This window comes from Numida meleagris, chromosome 12 (genome assembly GCF_002078875.1).
Source record: "Numida meleagris isolate 19003 breed g44 Domestic line chromosome 12, NumMel1.0, whole genome shotgun sequence".
NCBI lineage: Eukaryota > Metazoa > Chordata > Aves > Galliformes > Numididae > Numida > Numida meleagris.
This window is the reverse complement of record NC_034420.1, coordinates 14,943,391-14,958,671: the sequence shown is the minus strand read 5'-3', so window position 1 is coordinate 14,958,671 and position 15,281 is coordinate 14,943,391. Positions and strand designations below refer to the sequence as shown.

The 15,281-nt window shown below is 39.2% G+C and overlaps 1 protein-coding gene across 4 annotated transcripts in view; it reads right to left on the bottom strand.

Annotated features, from left to right (window-relative positions):
* Positions 1-15,281, bottom strand: part of LOC110405165 (core histone macro-H2A.1) — a 45,347-nt gene that overhangs the window by 18,242 nt on the left and 11,824 nt on the right. For 2 of the 4 annotated variants that reach the window (XM_021410207.1, XM_021410205.1), the window contains exons 3-5: positions 5,262-5,368; positions 3,544-3,741; positions 1,264-1,374 (exon numbers count right to left, since the gene is read on the bottom strand). In XM_021410207.1, the coding sequence (XP_021265882.1) occupies positions 1,264-1,374; positions 3,544-3,741; positions 5,262-5,368 (416 nt within the window). The remainder of the gene's footprint in view (positions 1-1,263; positions 1,375-3,543; positions 3,742-5,261; positions 5,369-15,281) is intronic. The other 2 variants (XM_021410206.1, XM_021410209.1) reach the window with 1 other exon arrangement.

The window sequence follows — 15,281 nt, the reverse complement described above, 5'->3', positions numbered from 1 at the left end:
ACAACGGACACGGGCTTTGCTCACCGCTGCTTTAAGCAGTTCTGGAGTTCTCAGCTCTCTTCCTCTGAGCCCAGTCACAAAGCCCCATCAATTTGCTGGGCCAGTCTTGTTGGAACACGACATAACTTCCTATTACAACTTCCTTATGGTAACTACAAGGAGCTCAGGAGTCAGATCTAAGAGTCTCACATACTTAGCTTTCTTCAAACTGTAACTTAGTTCGCAAGTTAGGGGTTCTAGTTCAGCCACCTGCATGTCTTTAAAATCACGTTCTAAAGCACCCCCCCAGAGGTACTCAAAGAACAAAAAACCCAACCAAAAAACCATACTGAACGAACAGTCTGGCTCTAACTATTAAATTAACAGTAGAAAACAAGAAGTCTTGCAAGAAATAATGTTACTTTCATGCACGTTAAAATTAGCGAACAAATTGTGGAAGGATAAATGGAGAACAACCTCAATATGAAATAAAAACGGGTCAGAGGATACACCCCACAATGGACAATAATGGTTCATCTTTTATGACTTACAACACAATGATCTGATTACTGAATGATAGAAGAAAGATGCAGTTTTACTTAATAAAATTTAGTATTGCAAACCAAAAGGCAGGTTTCAAATAAAAGACCCAATTAACTTATTCAATTGTCTCTTCAAATGAATTGCCTTTTTAAACAGATGTGTTTGTATCAAACCACCCCATGTCCCAGAGCATATTCACAGGGAAAAAAAAAGATCATTGACTGAAAGCTTTCCATAAAAGCATCGTTCGTTATTACACAGCATTAACTTTGGTTAAAAAAATAAAAAAGTAGAACAAAACGCGAGACAACTACTACAAATAAATGTTCAAAATAGGTTTTGAGAAAAACTGTATATCCTTCATATCAGCAATGAGGTGGGATGCCCTTCAGAAAAGCCATTTTATTCTTAGAATAATTTTGTCTTTGGCAAAAGCTTGGCTGCACCAATTCTGCTGTCTGTGAGTGAGGCACGATAGATTACAAGCACACAGGCTTTCTTTCTATTTGAATATTTCATTATGTAGGGTTATGAAGACCCATGTATGTATTTTTAAAACGTTCTAGAAGTTGTTTCAGAGCATTTCTGTGTTCAAAAACTATTATCATCCACCCCCCACATGTGCAGTGGAGTAATGTCAATTGTACCTAGATGTTCTGTGGGAAGGGGGGTGGTGGGAGGGGCTATTCCCTAAGCAGCACTGAAAAACAGGTATTAATTTATAAAAATGCATGAGCATACCTTCTGGCCAAGGAACAGACTTTTTGTGGACAGGACTGTGAAACCATCCGCAGGAGTTCCCTCTGTTGTGCTGTCAGCACTGGCTGATTTGCTCACTTCTCCCTGCTTCTTCTTCCAGAAATAGAGTTAATTAGTTCACTCAAGACTAAAGGAAAAACAGTGTTTAATAACACTAAGATATAGGACGTACATAAATGCTTACCAGGCAACAAAATGCTAATACAAACACTGGCATTTGGATTTTATCCTTAAGTCTACAGTGGCTGATAAAAGCTGAAGGAATCGTAGCAAAAATGACCTCAATGTCTGCATATCTGTATATTCTTTTCCTGCCTATGATTGTACACCTTTAGGGGACAGACGTATTAAATGTTGAAGGAAAAAAAATAAACTTCTAACAGCTTTCTAATGGTTTGTGTGCAAAAATTCTGTATCTATTGATGTGTAGGCAGACATTCATTTTCAGGTAAAAACTGGCTTGTCAGAGAGCACATTTTGTCCCTCTGCGAAGGAATGCCATTCAGGAAATAACTGACTTACTAAATAAAAAAAAAAGAGAATTAAGAACACTTTGAAAAGGATGCTTCATGAGGACAGTGAACTGACTGCTGCAGCTATCAACTCAACTGGTACCAAAAATCATTTCATACTGTCAACTGATTTACTACTTGTGATTTCATTGAAATCTTTGTTGGCTCAGCACTGCATACGCTGAAGCTGAAAGCGTACGTGGGACACTAAGCAAGCCACCTTTCTCCTATCACTGCTTTCCAAAGTATATCAACTAAACCTGCAGCTGGGCAGCTAAGATGACTGCTACAAGGGTATATCTGTGCTTCTAGAAGCTGTTGCCATGCTTTTCTTTGCACAAATGTCTTGAAAATTAGATTTTCATGGGTCCCATTTCAATTCCCCTAGAGTTTACTGTTAACTGAATACCAATGTAGTAAGGAGACAATACAGTTTATTGTGTGGAAGAAAAACAGAAACCCACAACAGACTTCCTGCTTTTGTAATCAAGCAGGAAAGAGAAAAAAATCCAGATTTAGGAAAATTATTAGTGCACGGCTATTAGAAGCGTTGCACTTGGAATGTCAGCTACTAGGTGTTCTAAAAGGGAAAATTAAATTCAGCAGTTCAAAAACAGCAAAACGATAAGAATAGTGACCAAGAGAACTACAAGAGAGATGTACAGGATGAATACAGAAGCTTTGTTTGACTCTGAAGGGAACATTTTCAAATGCACTGTCAGTTTCAGGTAAAACGTGTGTACTTTTCTTCCTGCTTTCATAACCTATTGATTTAGAATGGTTACTTTGCAGGAAAAAAATTGCCTTGGTTACACATGCACACATTAGAAAGATTCCCTACTCCTGCAAACTAAATCTAAACATGGAAAAAAGGCAGCTGTATGTTTTTCTTAGCTTTCTAGCATAAGAAATTCACATTTTGGACCTCCTGTTCTTCCCCTCAACTCCACCTTCTTTTTGAATTAGTTTCATGGATTACCCGGAGGTAAAACACTAGGTCTAAACATGGAAGAATCTCATTTATAACACAGCAATGGGTGGACATTTGTGGGTCCTTAGCTCAGCCAAAGAAATTGCACGTAGCCACAAGTAATGCAGTTTCTCTGATGCTGCAAGAGCCTGAGCTAGCTGCTCTAAGAGAATTGGATCCTACTCCAGCAGGACTATTCCACCCTGTCTGAATATCAGCAAGCCAACTAGAGAAAGAGGAGTCTTATATTAACCTGGAACAAAAAGATAAATCCAGAAACCACAGAAAAATACAACATCTGAAAACACGACTGACATGTTAATGGCTGACAACATTATTACAAGGCAAGTGACCTAGAGTACTGTTTTTGTTCAACATTTACAGCTTTAGAATATACTTGAACAAAGTCCAACGAAGTTTACTCTAACTCAATGCAGACACTTGTGCAGTCACAGCAAAGTGATCTCCACAGCTGCTGTGTGAGATCCCATTTCTTCACTAGTTAGCCATGTCTGGAAACCCCCATAGATCCTTTTCTGCCTCCTGGTGCCTCCAGCAGTGCCCACCCAACAACCTGACAAAGAGTAGAGTACTCATGACTTGCCTGCTTGTCCTGTGGGCCCCTGCCACTTCCTCCACCCACCCCAGGGATTGGGCAGCACTCTTCCCTCAGCATTTGCTTGTGCTGCTACTGAAATCACTATTTTTAACTACACGCTAAACTTTCCTACGTGATGCTCCCGACAGCTTGTTTGGTTTTAAATAAATGGATTACTCTACCTTGGATTTCCTTGCCCCTTTCTTGCCGCCTGTTTTCTTTGATACAGTTTTTTTCTGTGATGGAGACTTTGCTTTCTTTGCTGGAGGTGGAGTGATGATGGCTTCCAGTTTTCCTTTTGAGCCCCGCTTCTTTGCCAGCAGCTCTGGGTGAATATTGGGCAACACTCCACCACTGGCAATGGTGACCCCTTTCAATAGCTAGTAAGAAAAATAAAGGTTGCAGATGACAAATTCCAGCATTTACACATCAATCAAGAGAAAATGGCATTTACTGCGAACTTCATACATTGCCTTGAGTTTTAACTGATACTTGCATGTTTCTCAACATCTATCTTGAAGATGACGACAAGATGTGTATAAAACATCTGAAGTTAATCATATACTGAGGTGTAACTGTAAAGGGAATATGTACTCTTCTTGCACATACGCTCTTACTGTGAATGTCACTTGAGCTCACACAAGAGTTGTTTCCTCATTAAGCTGTAGAGCCATGCAATGAAGACTGCTACCCAGCTACCAGGGAACAGGCTGCCCTGCAAAGCCCTCATGTCCGTGACTGGGGATGCTCTATTTTTCAAGGAATGGGACCCCGAAGTCCATGGTGCAGGACTGCAATATGTACCACACTGAGTGCCACACAGCATACGTCTCCGTTGCTGAATTTCCTTCAGCAGGCATTTTTTAAACAGAAATTATTTCTTAGAAAAAGAAACTTCAAACGGAGGGTAACATTTATACAAGTCTCTATACCTGGAAGTCTTTCTTCAAAAAAATCTGTATGTAGTTGAAGAAAAGCAGATCAATACTCAAAAGTGTGCAGTTCATTCAAGCCTTTAAAAGCAGAGGTGAAATAAATCATGGTCTGTATTTAAAACCACTTTAAACCTTCATTTTATGTTATTTTTCTAACATCTTACTGGGAGTAATTCAGTATTAGGGAAGATAGAAACAGTGACATCAAAGTGTCTCAGGTATTCCCACCTTCTGATTCATGTTTACTGCTCCCCAACCACAACCCAACGAGGTTCTCAGCTTACAAAAGCATGATGAATGGAAAGTATTATCTACTTCCACACAAAAACATTAAGAGGATGATTTTTTTTTCTGTTCTACCATGGTACACAGCGTTGGAACAAGTATTCTATGAGACGTCATTTTACAGCACCTCACAAAAAAAGGGACATTAATTCTGGCCAGTGCCTGTGGCTGACACCACAACTCTGTAATAACAATGCCCAATTATTATTTTTTTTTTTTTGCTATATTGACATCTTGAAATCTGTAAAGGACACAGACTCGCAAGAATTCCAGAGCTCTTAACTCTGTGGTTGCCAAGACAGACTTCAATGGGAATAGGATAGGTCCCATGGTGTCCTAAGCTGGCTAAGGGGGAAGACAAAAAACACGAATGAACAAAAAAAGCCCTCTGAGAGTTTATGATAATGTTCTAGTCTTCAACAGAAGGAGTTGTAACAGTGCAAGCAAATGTCACACTGCATCTCCCTTATATTTTCATGCATTATATGTATCCTGAAATACATAATTAAGCTGAGTGCTCTTGTTAGTTAAAAAGGTAGTGTGCTAGCAAGTGAATGGGCTGTTTCCCGGTGGGCTGCTCAATAAGCAGAGGTCTTGAATTACAGTTCAGCTATATGGAAAGACAATTTTAAAAGCCCTGAAGGAAATCCTGGCCCTCACACCGTGGGGTTTTTTCTTACCTGATTTAATTCCTCATCATTTGCTACAGCCAGCAGGATGTGTCTAGGAGTGACTCGACCCTTCTTGTTGTCCCTTGCTGCATTTCCAGCCAGTTCCAGAATTTCCGCTGGGAAAAAAAAAATAAGTCCCTTTTAATTACATAGTGATCATTAAGAAAAATCACTTTGTGTTATTTACCATCCATGCAAAAAAAAAAAAAGATATCCGATCGATTTAATGTTATTCCTGACTGCTCCAGAATACTCTCAATGAAATATCCACACCTAAAATTATTGTTTGCTTTCCTAGGTGTGGTCACTGAATGCAGAATGCACACTTGAAGACCTGTGGTCTAAGCTATATTTACTTTGTTGTCCTTCTCAAGTTCTTGACTTTTCTGTGCTCTTCTCAGGTTTTCTGGGTGTTTATTTCCCCAATTCCCTCTTCCATAAGGTGGCAGAGGACCTAGTTTTTTCTACAACCCGTCACAAATATGACTTCTGGTTTGCATCACTTCCACATTTTCAATTACTAGAGAACCTGCTACTCTCAGTTTCTTATTTGTAACATTATGGAAGCGTGTAAGCACACATCCAAGTTAGAATACTGAAAATAAAGACTCCTCAGTTGCTACACTTAATTCATGATTTTTTTTTTTATCTCTTTAAGAAGTTGGCCAGAAAAGGTAACAGATAAATCATGTCTGTTCGCTCCTAGTAGATCATCCTCTTAAAAGAAATTTCCAGCCCTGACACATCACACTGAACAGCTGTGCATATGATGACTTTTATTGGAATTAGGAACGATTAACTTGCTCTCCTATAAGGATCTATAAAGCGCAGGGCTGGACCATTACCTGCTCCCTTATCTGCCTTCAACTCAGCAAGCCTTAGGCAAAGAGCACCATTAATGAAAACAAAGTCTGGGGAACAATAAAAAAAAGACAGCATATGTTTGTCTGACTTTGCAGTTACAATCTATGGCTGTCTTCATTATCCATGCACTTTCATCTCCCCCTGCACAGACTGTGTATCGCCACTGCTTTTGCTATACTACCTTCTCTAAACCTGGAAACATTTGGAGGAAGAAAAAAAAAATAATGAAAATGCCTTTTATACATCTGGAACGTGAAAATATGTTAAAATTTAACATTAGAACTTGTGTATGAGCATGCTTTCACATTTAATAAGCGACTACACCATGAAAGCCCTCCCATAAGCTTGCTTTAGAGGCAAATAGAAGTAAATTAAGATTGTAATCTTAAGATGAAGACCAAAATCAAAGGTCACGTGACCACATGCCTTTACTGCAGCACACAGTAAATCTTAAGCAATACTGTGTAGTACAGACTATGGCTTTTCATTAGACAGAACTTAACACGATTCTCCAATTATTTTTCATCACAAGTCCCATAATAAGCTAGGTATGACAACTATGAAAACTTACAGCTGCTTCTGGATGTTCTACAGGGAAGTTTCATCAAGGATTTTGGCAGACTTTCACTGTTTTTGTGCTCTTTAAAGTGTGCAATTTACTTTACTGTAGGGCAAGACAGAATACAAAGTCTAAGCCCCTGAAAGTAACTCTTATAACATCTCATGCTGACAACAATCAATTTATTTTTCAAGCAGGATTAGCAGGGTAAGGTCAACCTGCCTATGCTTTCCACACCTCCCAAGAAAAGAATTAAGCTGGCATAATCCTTTCAAACATACTTCTCATAAGCCACAGCTCAGACATTTGTGGTTCAGCCCGCATTCTGCGCGGCACTCAGCTGCCCGTCGTGACAGAGGACCTGCATCACATCCCAAAGGGCAAGCTGCGCTCTGGGTCACACCCCACGCGTTCCCACTGACCTCAATAGGATTCTGTGTCACTGCACAATGCCACCACCTCCACCTCCCTAGAGCAGGAATCGTTTTGTTTGCATCTCAGAGTTTACTACTGGCTGAAAAGCAGGGGAAGGAGCTGCTGCAAGCAGCAGACTGCTTGTTGGTTTGCCTCTGCTTCCCCCACCTCCGCTTCTTTACTGCGTCAGGCACTGCTGAACAGTTGGGCCGTGTTATTCTCTGCAACCCATCGGCATAACTATGCAGGCAGGTCATTTGGTAACTAAAGAGTCTAAGAAAGTGTTATGCCTGTAAAGCACAGAGGAATGTTTTATTTGTTCCTCATAAAACTAAAATGTCTGCCCCGTACAGTGGAGAACTGTTCTTGTAAGTGCTAAGCCCTCTTCCTTGGACAGGAAACTCATTTTGAAATTACAGTTTTCTAATGGTCCTTTAGGGAAGTTGAGGTACCCCACTTCCTTTTCGGGAACAGAACGCTTTGCACTGCTGCTGAGGACCACAAAAGAGGAGCTCAGGGAGAGGCAGAGGAGGAGGACAAGGGCATGGAGGGTGGGTTTTTTTTCTTTTGGCCTCCTCCTCACAGCTCCAGCCATAATCAGGCATTGCCAGCGTGTGCAGAGAGCCTGCAGCACAGGGAGCCTCACAACCCCACCGTGACTACAGGGCAGGACAGAGGGGGATGCTCAGAGGGGATGAGGCCAATACAGACAACAATTTTTTGATTTAGCACTGACAGAAACAAACCTAATCCAAACCCGGCAGATCAGAGCCACTTTATATGCTGGAAATGGAGACTTTCCGGATCCGGATGGGATCCGAACTACGTGGCTGGATTCTGCTTGCAGCCAACTTTCCCTCCATGCCTGTTCTATCCTACCTTGACTCTATAGATTTAAATGGTGTTTCATCCATGTTTTAAACTAATCTTAAGTGAGATAAAAATCCAGCCTTGTCAGTAAGGGAGCTGATTCACATTTCCAGAACAATCTCTCTGAGTTTAGGCACGCGGCTGAAATAGTAGTAGGTGGGAAAACGTATTTAAAACTGCAGTTCAACTTGAATTCTGCAGTCAGATCCTTCTTTGGAGCAATGCTGGAAGCACCCATGTACCAGCTTCAAGGTGGTGAGTCACCAAAGAGTTCAGTTTAATTAAAGGTAATATTCTAACAGAGTGCAGCATCCGTGGACAGAGAGCATCATTAAGCTGGAACACCAGCAACAAATGGAGGGCCTAATACACAGATACATATATATGTATATATTTAAATACTGTAGCAGATTTAATTATATCTAAATTTGGTATTTACGAACACAAACCAATCTAAGTCTGCCTGAATACATGAACAAGTACATAAATATTGATCATCTACGAGAACTCTCACCAAATGGATATCCAAGAATATGCATGCAATTCAACAAAAGCAAGACGTAAAGCTTCGCTTTGGCTGAGGCAAAATAAATCAAGTCTGAAGAGCTTCCGTATCAGGACTCTCTAGGCACATATATCCAGCCAGAAAAACAAAGCAAGATCACTTCACATAAATGAGGGCTCACACAAAGGATGCACATAGGTTGCATAGTGTCTGTTCCACTCCTGTCATATATTCTCTCAAGGTATTTCCACCCTAGAGAATAATTACACAGCCACCACTCAGGTGAAAGGCAACTATGAGACTTACTTGATAGGAGTTTTTTTTAATGTATTTTTTTAAAAACATGACTGAAATATACAAGCTTTCAAAGGTATCATTCTTCAATTTTTGTATATTGAAATTTAGGTTACTAGGAAGGGATGCTCCTTATAGTTGGCTTATAAACTTATACAGACTTTTTCTGTGCTTTTAAATGCATTCCAAACCACGAAAAAAGCAGAACAACACACATTACTTTACTTGCAAATGTTAAAAAAATCCAGTAAAAAGTGGCAGAAAGCAAATAATTAGGAAAGAAAAAACTAAATAGGAGTGTCATGCCTGCGTGTGATATATTGACATATGAACTACTTTCCTGTAGCAATCGATGCGTTAGCAGTCAGACTACAGCATGAACACATTGGTTTGATTCAAAATACACAATTTCAAGCGAGTGCTTCAAGTGGGAAGAAAGGCTTAAGTTGGGAAATTTTTCTTAACTTCAATTTAATTCTCATTTATACCAAGTGAAAAAAAATCCATTTGCAACGTTTGGAACTAGGCAAATGGATATTGGTAATGAAAACTGGTCTAAGCCTGTTCTCAGCACTCAAACAAAAGCACCATGGGTTCCCCCCCCCCCCCCGAGGTTTCTAAAGTTCAGTTAAACATTTTAAAAGGAGAAAAGAAAACAGGTTGTATATCTTTGTACTTAAGCCTGAGATAAGACCACAGGAAAAGCTGTTCTCAAGGCATTTCCTACTCAAACATTATCAAAAATTATTAGAAGTCTCTACAGAAACCTCATCCTGGAGCAAGTTTCCAGAGCAAGTTCCTCATCCTTCACTTGCAGAGACCTCTCTGCTCTGATCATCTCTTGGACATCCTACAAAGTTCCCAGTTCCATTATTTGCATTTATTTCATAGTGATACTGCTGCTCCTTGAGCACCCCTTGAGTATTTCATAACGCTTGCAAATTTTGAAACAAGAACTCAACACTGAGGTTAAAATAAAACAGTTTACTATTGGACCTAATCAAGTCAGGCACAGTAGTAACTATAGACCTGAACAGAAACAAAATTAAATGCATGTTTCTCCCACTCCTACGCAATGCACCAGTTCATTTACCCTAACAAAGTATTACCGGTCATTATTGACTAAAACTCCTCTAAAGCTTAAATGACAAAGCCTCTAGCTTAGAATGCATTCAGGCTGTCATACTTTCTCAATGTAAATACTCAATTTAATCCGCTCTGAGTTCATCCCAAAAATGTTTTGGTTTTTCTTTTTTGTTGTTTATGTCTCAAGCTAAAAATCCGCTGTTGCATTGAATCCCTTTGTCTGCCTTCTCTTCAGGGAGATGAAATCATAGCTTTGAAAATTAAACTCTTAACAACTAACAGGTGATGCGCTGACATAAAGCCAACTTCTGAACGCTGGAGCTCCAGCAAGGAACTATTTTCCAAAAAAAAAAAGTTTTGAAGCCTCTCCTCACAAAAGAAAAAAATTGAGAACAATATCCAGAAATGAAAGAAAAATGAATGCTGACACAATTCCATTGAGAAAATGTGTGTTGGCTACAGAGCCAGCTATATGACAAGGAGTCTGTTCATTGTACTTTAAATTAATCAACCTTCCATCAGCATTTTATTGACTTCAGAATCATTTTGCATGATTCCGGAAGGTTTTAACCCAATCAACCCCAATCAACAAAGACTGTTAAGAGCTTCCTGCATTCTTCTCTCTGCGTATTCCACCCAATCCCCCCGGAATCCACAGTCCCAACAGTGGAGGCACAATCCTTTAACAACACTTTCCCTCTTATGCATTCCAGTAAAACAGTTCTCAGCCCTGGTTCAAAGTCATGGAAATTCGATGCAGTGAAAATCAATTCAAGATATTTTACTGCTATGAACAAGCTTTGGTGAAACCTCAACTCTCAGCAGGGCAATCATTCTCTTAGGATGCAATAAAAAACCTTCAGTCTCTGAGCTGTATCAAAACTAGGCCCCTCAAAGGAGAAACTGTGAACTCTGCCAAGTCACTGTAAGTTTTGTGTTTCTGTGAGGCAGATGACAGACTGCTATTTACACAAAATTCAAGTTTGGGCCACAAAAGCCACTTCCACTTAGTGCCTTCTTATCTGACTCACACCACTCTTCAGCTCTTTTTTCATTTCCACACTTTATATGAAACTTTTTGCCCGTTTTCCCTTGTAGGAGATGCAATGCTATTTAACATACTTTTTTAAAAATTCCTGATTAAATGTTGATTGATAAAATGTATACCAGTTCACTTTTTGGTGACACTTGAAAAGGAACTTAAATCTGAAATGTTATTTATTACAACACTCACACTATGAATACTAATCTCAAAAGTGATAACCTATTTCTCCTCCACTATTCCAGCGGAGCTTCCCCTACCCAGCAGTTTACACTTTACTCTTACTCCTAACAGTTTACATATGCTTTAAAATACACTCCGACATGATTAATTTAACTGCTGCCAGACGTTACTTGATCAAGTGCAGCATGTGTGCTTGCTTAGGTCTGGCTGTTACAGAATGCAGGAGGCTGCTGATGTCCTCAAACTCGGTCCTAGCTTAGTCTTTGACCTTTGTAGGCACGTTAGGAACTTGCATTTCCAAACATTAAAGAAGTCCAAGTGGCAGACGCCAATCATCTACTGAAACTCAGGAAACCTTAATAATGTTATTAACCAAAGAAAATGAGGAGGTGACTTTGTATTGAAATATTGGAGCGTAGTGAATTGACACCCAACCCTGGGTAGAAAGAGGACATAGCTGTCTAAGTCTAAGTCTTTCCACAACTCCAAGTCTTGTTTAGCATTAAGATGGCAATGAAAGCCATAATAAATACAGGTGTCAGTAGACAAACACAATAGTTACTGTTTAGAAGAAAAATATTTACAAATACATTATATATACAAATACATTTGTAGATATTTTTCTTCTAAAAAAAACATTAGTGTAAAAACATTTACAAATATTTTCCCTACTACATTACAGAAGCAGTTACAGAGAGACTAATAGCATATTCAACACTGTTTGTTTGTTTGTTTTAAATCTATGCCTGGAGAACACACCTTGCAAAAAGTTCTATTATTTTGGGTATTCAGCAGAAGTCCAATTTAAAGAAGAGCTACAATTTAATCAGAGCAAAAACCACATCTTACCTGCTATCCTGTCTCCAACCAGTGCCCAACAACAGATGCTCCAGAGGGCTACTGCCTGAAATACTCTTCCTTCTATTTAAAATGCTGTTTTTCCAGAATACTCCCTCCAATTCCAGCCATTTCCAACTTAGGGGCTGCTGAAGTTAGAAACGTCATCTTTACATTTAGCCTCCCAATGGATTTTATTTCTGTGGATGTGTAAAGCAGTTTTCTGAAGCTTCTCAAATTTTTAGAATCCATAACGTCTTGCAACAACAAGTGTCACTACAACACAGATTTTTATAATGGAGGAAAAGTACTGCCTATTTACATTAAAACTATTTCCTTTCACTGCACGTCCCCAGTGAAGTTTACATTGAGGATGAAGCATTTCATCCTGCTGCACCTTACAATCTACATGGAATTTCATCCTTGAAAGAAAATTAGGAATAAATGTAGAGTGGAAAAGATGACTGAAGACCCAATGCAAACACACTGTAGAACCAGAATTCAAGCGTTCTTAAGCAATCCTTATGGAATAAAAGAAAGTACTGTTAGAATGCTTTTTTTCCCCTTGGTGCGAGACAAAATGTGAGGAAAGAAACTGCTTTTATCCATGATGTCATAAAAAAACACCCCAAAGCACAGCTCTGACATATTAAAGTGAGAATTAATATTACTCCTTTAAACTCTCCATCAAAATTCATAGAAGTCTGTCGCTACACATTGTGGAAAACTTGTTTTGGCAGCACAGAGCCAGGATCTCTTCAAATTGCTGGAAAACCCCCATACAAATTCCAGCTCTGCAGACCAGGCCTGCTTGCAATTGAAACATTATTACAGGCCATGGACATTTAAGCACACAGTATAAATGCAGCCCTCATCCTGAGGACAGAATAAAATATTTGATAATTTGAAGTAATGAAAGCATTTACACGCATGGGCTGTAACGTCTGAAGTGTTAAAAATACCATGCTTGATATTTCCAGTGTGTGTCATTACTGCTAACTTACCCCAGTGATACCCTGTGTTCTTTCAAATGTTCTACAAGGCAGGAATAATTGGGATATTATGTGAGAGCAGTAAGGCCTGGAGGAATGACCAATCATGCTAGCAGCTCTCCTGTCCAATAGGGACAGGATTTAACCCAAGCTATTTTCACCTAAACAATACATGCTTCTTAGAAAAAAGAAGAGTCCAACAAATGTTGAAACTGCTTAAGATTGTCAGTGATGAAGCACAGCCTTAAAATTACATGTTATGAACTTAATACTAGATGAGAAATAACAGCCCTCACACAGAGCTTCTGTTACTGTGCCCTTCAGTCTAGCACAGAATTACTGAAATACTGTTCCCCTTTATAGTCATTGACCTTTAAGCCATACTTTCAACACTACTAAACTGAACAGTAACTTATAATAGAAGTTGCTGCTTACTTGTAAATTAGACAAGCAGGGATGGAACGTTGCTAGAATACAGAGAAAATACATATTTCTATATTAAGAGTATTAAAATACAGCTTGAATTTAGCAGTTATCAATAGGAGAAAATAATTTGGTAATCAAGATGTAAAAACAAAAAACAAATAAGCACCAGCAACCCTGACGTACCAATTGGTACATCATCTCAGAATGACACAAAATGCAACGCAAATTTTGATATAAACGCACCCCTCTGAAACAGGAATCTATGTTGACTAATGAGTACACATTGTGAGGGCATTTATTACGTGAAAATGCTTTCGCTTTTATTGTTTTTCCACCAAATCTGATCTGCATGGCTTGCAGAACCCAGCAGAACCCTGACCTGACAAGTTGCTTTGTGTGAGCCTAGCTTTTGTAACCAGGAGAGCCACTGAAGTTCGTGGGACTACAAGTCAAGGCAGGCACACGCTTACGGGTTTGCAGGGATGGAGCCAGGGAAGGACTTATCAACGAAAGCAAGCTCTTCATTTACATACATTTGAGGCAGACTGATCCATGCATTAATTTATTATTTAGTATATTAATTCAGAAAGAATGTTAGCCGCTCAATCTATAACAACGTGAAGTTTTAAATCTATTGCCACTTCTTCTGTACAGCAATTTTAAGCTGTGACAGTCTCACTTCTGTTAAGGAAACGACTGAAGCCTTATGTAAAAGAAGAACGTTACAAAAGAGCTTTGCTAGGATGATATATTTTAAAGGCCACTGCCTGCAAGGCTACTGCATAAACAACTCTGGCTTGTTTTAGGCCTGGTATTAATCCATTTTAAAAGCACACCAGAGCTGAAGAAGTAGTTTCATGCTTGCTTAAAAAAAGGCATGGGTCCTACAAGCCCCTTAATTTACTTTAAACCTCTTCTGGGACACAGTTTGGGGCATAACACTGTAATAGGGATTAGTGTTTCTGAAGTTGTCTGCTTAAATAGAAGGAATGTATCTTGGTAGTGAATACGTCTCAACTGTATCAAAAAGATACTGTCAATTAATTCTCTTCTTAAATTTCATTACTCCCTGAGGATCATTATTTATGGCAGTCTCAGAATGCCTGGAACTTCAGTGTGCTATTAACCTAATGCTTTTTTATTGTGGACTTCTGAGCTACCCCTCTGCCTCAAAGAGGAAGCTCAGCAGTACTTCTGCTTCAACAAACAGGGCAAATCATTGTTTTCCTCTGCAACCCTGTAAAATTTTTCAGCAGCAAGCAGAACACGAGAGGTGAACAGCAGTTCAAGTTGATCAGCTTGCACTTTGGAAAGCGAGCATCTGAAGCGAGTAGTTAAACGTAGTGCCTTCAGGAAGGACTTCTCTTCTGCAGCCAATCAGCAGCTGGCTTTAGAAAGTTTTCCACATCGAAAATTAATCAAGATGAAAATGCAACGAACTGAATTCCGGCACATGAACCTCCATTAAGGGATTCTGGTGACATCAGAAAGCCTGAAAACAAAAGCTAAGGTGAGCACCAGAATGCCTCAGGTGCAATTCTAACCCTAGGATTGAAGAGGTGCTTATTTTACATTTTAACAAAATACATGATCCGCAGCACACAATGGGCAATAAAATCTCACTGGGGAAAAAAAACACCCTAATGGAGAAAACAGACATTTTTTTCCCCACCTTACTTCAGTAAGTACAGAACAAATATAAATCAAAGTCTTATTTCTTCCGTATTCCTGTTCTCCTGCTGTTCTATAAACTTCCCATTTTCCTCATTTGCTATGACATTTTAGCAATTGAAAATTGTTTACAGCATAGAGAAGATGATGAGGGCTGGGGGAACAGCAATTGCTTGCAGGCCTGGTTCTTGCTGCCTCTAAATGTGCCCAGGAGATTTATATATATATAATACATTATATATTTTTTATATATATAATTTTTTCCAAGGGCAAACATTGTAACCAA